General features: G+C 45.8%; 1 protein-coding gene across 4 annotated transcripts; it reads left to right on the top strand.

Moving 5' to 3' along the window:
* The first annotated feature begins 200 nt into the window (after positions 1 to 200).
* Positions 201 to 4,129, top strand: LOC124692479 (TATA-binding protein-associated factor 2N-like). Of its 4 annotated transcripts, none has more exons than XM_047225882.1 (3): positions 201 to 282; positions 2,865 to 3,213; positions 3,298 to 4,129. In XM_047225882.1, exons 2-3 carry the CDS (start codon positions 2,873 to 2,875, stop codon positions 3,968 to 3,970), a joined length of 1,014 nt encoding a protein of 337 aa, XP_047081838.1. In that variant the 5' UTR covers positions 201 to 282; positions 2,865 to 2,872; the 3' UTR covers positions 3,971 to 4,129. The 4 variants fall into 4 exon arrangements, with proteins under 4 accessions (XP_047081838.1, XP_047081830.1, XP_047081823.1 ...); XM_047225874.1 differs by lacking the exon at positions 201 to 282 and adding an exon at positions 2,039 to 2,655; XM_047225867.1 differs by lacking the exon at positions 201 to 282 and adding an exon at positions 2,039 to 2,716.
* The last annotated feature ends 618 nt before the right edge of the window (positions 4,130 to 4,747 follow it).

Here is a 4,747-nt window from a genome sequence, read left to right as displayed (position 1 = left end):
GGTCCCCCGCCCGCTCCTCCCCCTCCCCGTCCCCCGCCCAGGGTAGCCGCCGCCGCGGGTCCTCGCTCCCGCGCCGCCGCCGCGACCTCTCGCCGGCCGACCTCCGGATCAGGGACAGGCGCCGGTCGCCGCCGCCGCCGCCTCCTCCTCCCGCCAGGCGCCGCTTCGGGAGCCCGCCCCCGCACCGCCGCGCCGGGAGCCCGCCGCCCCCGCAGCGCCGCCGCTTCAGCCCTCCCGGGTTCCAGCCCCGGCAACCGCGCTACTATGACGAGCCGCCGCAAGGTCTGTTGTGCTGAAAACCCTCGATTCTCCGCGGTTGCTCTAGATCTATTGTTCTTCAGTTCCTTTTCACATCTTTAGTTGCTATATTATCATTGAATGAATGTTGTATATGAACTGTTTTTAAAACTGCTGAATGCTGACATCTTTGGTTGATCTGCAATTTCTGACCTGTATGCTCGCACTTACGATTTCACCTTTGAGAGGGCTGGGTGCCATCTGCCATGTATACCTCGAGAAAACTTATACATACTGTTTGACTTGCCGTCTTCCATTTCTCGTACTTGCTAGGAGACAAGATCTTACTATTGATGCTTCTTACGGCAAAATTGGTCTGCTTCTTGTTTCCTCTGTTCTGATCAGTGCAGAATTGCGTTGTTAGGATTGATGTTCTGAACACTTGATAGAATGCTCATTATGATAAGAGAGTAAAATTAAGAAGTTAAGTGTGGTTAAATACATCAAGAGGTTTGTTGCAAGCATTTGCCCTGGCTTTCTTTTTTCATATTCATGGTCATGTACAGAATTTCTACGACCATATTCACATTTTTGTATGTCCTTCTTTTTTCCCATTTTCCTTTAGCAAGTCAGGTGTTCTACGGTAAGAGTATCTCCTCAATTTCAAACTCTGCCTTCTTGCTTTTCTCTTTTGATCTAACTAGTTCAAATACCTTCACACTCACCATGTAGGAATAGTCAGTTTCACCACTAAACCACTACATCTAGGAACATAATGCACAGAATTGCCCAACTGTAAGATCTCCTGATTTGTTTCGAGCCGTTGTAGTCTGTAGATATTATCTAATTTTTTTACTGGCTTGGATATTCAGTGTTGTGGCCAAGCACTGCAAGCCCCTCTAAGTATCAAATGAAGTATGGAATTGGCTGTTCTACCGTAGCAGTTTCCAACATGTCTGGCTAGGAGACAGGATCTTAGTAATGATGCTTCTTACGGCAATATTGGTCTGCTTCTTGATTTAGCTTCGTATAATGTGGAAGTATTCTGCCTAATGTGGAACCCTGACAAGGCTGGAGTTGCGATAGTGACAGAACAAAGGACGGGCAGAGAACTCGAGTTGTACTGACTGTGCTGTGGTTACCCTTAGTTATACTGGGTGCAAGGATTGGGATCGAGAGCCCAGAAGACATGTTTCCTAGTCATGTTTGAGAGAACACTAAATGGAAATTTCCATCGGTAAATACCACCAGAAAATTAACAATTGTTCTTAAAGTGCTAGACCCAGAACAAGATGCAATTCAAGAAACAAAATTTTCATCAGTCAATCAATACCAAACAGCAAAAAATAAAATCATGTGACTTGTCACTTGCAGCGCACAAGGATGTCGTTGCAAAATGGGAAGGTCAATCAGCAGAGGGTAAATCTGTATGTAAACCAAAACATATCATCAAGGTATACATGCTTGTGTTGTCTCAGACTTACCTTGCTGAAAGTAACCTGGCACATGGATACCTAGGAATTCCATTGATATGAACATGAGGAGTCGCTTCTCGCTTTTGATCAGTTGTTGTACCTGACCAACTGCTTCATTTGAGCTTTTGAGATAAACATGTCGAGATGAAGTTGAGGTAGTATCAAGGCAGCTGTGGTCAGTTTATTTTGGATTGCCTGAGTTTGCAGTTAATATGAATTTGAGTTGCATCTCCTTGCATCAAATGTGAAACCTGACCAATTCCTCGCTTTGAGTTTTTGGTAATCTTGATACCTTCAGAATGAACTAAGTCGTGGGCTAAGTAGCATCATGACGTTCCTTTGACAATCTTCCCAAACAAGCTGTTGGATGTGGGCAGTATTGTTGAAATAAGAGCTCTACTTGTACCGGCGTAAAGTACATCAGCGAGTGCGACTGTTGATGCCGTTAATTTGTACAGGGACTTCGGCATTAAGGATCAACATGTTGCAGCTACTGAGCTGTCTTAGATTGGAAGTTTGTTTGGTGCTGTAAGAGAAAATCGAAGCTGACAGACAACTTGGTAGCCTTTGTGGGAAGACAGCATGGAAAAAAGTAACATCGGATGCCTGCCACTTTATCTTATTATGCCTTCATGTAGGAATTTCTTTTTAGCTTTCAATGGAGGATTACCTCAATAATTTGTGATAAGTTGACCTGCCTTGTGGAGTGAGGTTGACAGAGGAGCCCCTAAGTTTTTTGTTGACTGCATGGTTTACTCTTCAAGATACCATTGACAAACTGCTGCACTGGACCACTTGCCGCATAGGCATTGACATGACAAATGGTTGAGTGCGTTACTGGTTCACAAGGAAATAAGTTTGTCTTAGCAGCATCTGATTCCCAATATCTAGATGTTAGCTATGAACAGATAGCTGGGTTTTGGGTTGAGCTGCAGTTTCAACGGTATTTCCTTCTCAGAGCGTCTCTTAAGAAATACTGGCCTTTGCAATCACTAACTTTTTTGGTATGTGGAGAGTAACTTTGTCAAAAGTGTATCTCCTGATGGGGTTTGCCTATTTCAACCCCATTTGGCTGGAGTAAGCACTTCTTTGCTGATTATGTCTGTTCCTTGACTTCTAATGTTCATTTGGTTGCTATTACTTTCTTTGCAGGATTTGGCATGCATGCTGGACCCTCACCTCCGCGCCAACGCAGATTAGAAAGCGGCAACTTTGATGACACTATGGGTCCACGTTATGCTCATGGATATGAAGGGAGTGGTCGAGGATATGTGGGGAATGGTAGAGGATACGAAGGGGGTGGTAGAGGATACGAAGGGGGTGGTAGAGGAGGTGCAAGGCTCCGAGATGGTTCTCCACCATATGGAAGAGGGGGCAGATCTCATGGAAGGGGGCATAATGGTCCTGGTAAGGAGTTCATTCTAATTGATGGAGAATATGTTCACAGGAATGACCCAAATCTGTCACCAAGAGAAGGTGATTGGATATGCCAGAATCCAAGGTAAGTTCATTTTTCAGTTTCTTTTTTTAGTTAGTCACTTCATCCTTCTTCCTGAACTTCATTTCTTGTTGCTTTCCTTTTCAGCTGTGGAAATCTCAACTTTGCTCGACGAAGTCACTGTAACAATTGCAACAAGCATCGCTATGAGTCTAGCCGCAGTCCTCTCAGGGGGTACTATGACTCTCCTCCGCGAGTGCCTGTAAGGGTGCTTGGTCCACCAAGTGATCGTGCACCACCAAGAGAAATGGCAAGGTACAGATCACCACCCCGTGATTGGGTTGTTGGTGATCCGAGAGGTTATCCAACTAGATCACCTCCAGATCGTGTAGGACGATTTCCAGACCCATTGCAGAGGGAAAGAATGGGCTTCCGCGGTGACCGTGAGTTGAGGGACCCTGTGAAATTTGAGTGGTCTTCTGCTGAGCACAAGCAGAGGGAGCGCCCACATGGTGGGTTGTATCCTGACAGGAACCGTCGACACTCTGGATCTCCTGGAGGGAACTGGGGGAGCGATAGGCGGGACAGAAGCAGATCTCCTGCAGGCAACAGACCTATGAAGAGTGCTTTCACAGGCAGGGATCGACCAGACCTGGAGTATGGTGGCTCATATATAGGCCGAGGGCGGTCTAACAATTTGGATGCTGGCCGTGGGCTTGGGCGTGGTGGTGGTTACAGACAAGGAGGTGGTCCATACCCTGGTGAGGGCAGAGGCGATCGCCGTGCTGCTCCGTATGGTAGGAACGAGGAACGCTACTAGTTATAAACTGACCAGACTCATTCTTGGAGCTGCTCTGGAAAGAAAATCTAGTTAAGGGAGTGCTTGAGAACTGGTGCAGCTTGTAATATTAAACTTCCTTTACTACCGGTCCTGAACTGTGATGACATTTCAACTGTTCACAGATGAACAAGTTCACTATGTCTTGGATGATCATCGTATTTGGTTATGTTCTGTGAGCCACTGAGGTTGTTTTGTTATGTCCAGCTGATTATTTGATTCTTTTTGAGTTGCCTCAGTTGGTTTATGGCCTCAAGGATGGCGAAGAACTGAAGATAGGACTGGAATTGTACCGGTTGTTCTGGCTTTCTTCTGCTTACAGGCCTTGTGGGACGGTGGGTATAACAGAGCACAACATCATCACGGGGCAATAGCAATTTCAGTGGCCACGGCATTGTTTCAATTGCCTGGAAGATCAATGTAGATTGTAGAGTATTTTTTTGCACGACTTGTTAGAGGCGCCTGTACAATCGTGATCTTGTGCTGAATGCATTGCCAAATATTAGCGGTTTTCAGTAGATAGAGATGGGTGACGACTTGGAAGTGTTAGGCTTACCTGTTGACTCGTTGCATTTGTAGTGTGCAAATGTCTCGTGTTTCACTGTTTGGGACGGGTTGAGAAGACTGGAGTACGATTGGAGCTGTCATGTACTACACTATATGCTAAGACACCCATTACGTAAGGTGTATATCAGTTTATTTTGCACGTAAGATAGGACCGAGTGTGCGTATCATTCTCACATAAAACATATCTCATCG

Source organism: Lolium rigidum, chromosome 1 (assembly GCF_022539505.1).
Source record: "Lolium rigidum isolate FL_2022 chromosome 1, APGP_CSIRO_Lrig_0.1, whole genome shotgun sequence".
Lineage (NCBI taxonomy): Eukaryota > Viridiplantae > Streptophyta > Magnoliopsida > Poales > Poaceae > Lolium > Lolium rigidum.
This window is presented reverse-complemented; position numbering and strand designations above follow the sequence as displayed.

What these genes read in the sequence shown, in the direction of transcription:
- LOC124692479 (XM_047225882.1), top strand. Translation starts at nt 2,873, where the DNA reads ATGCATGCTGGACCCTCACCTCCGCGCCAACGCAGATTAGAAAGCGGC. An exon ending in TGGATATGCCAGAATCCAAG is followed by an intron (nt 3,214 to 3,297) that starts GTAAGTTCATTT and finishes TTTCCTTTTCAG; the next exon opens with CTGTGGAAATCTCAACTTTG.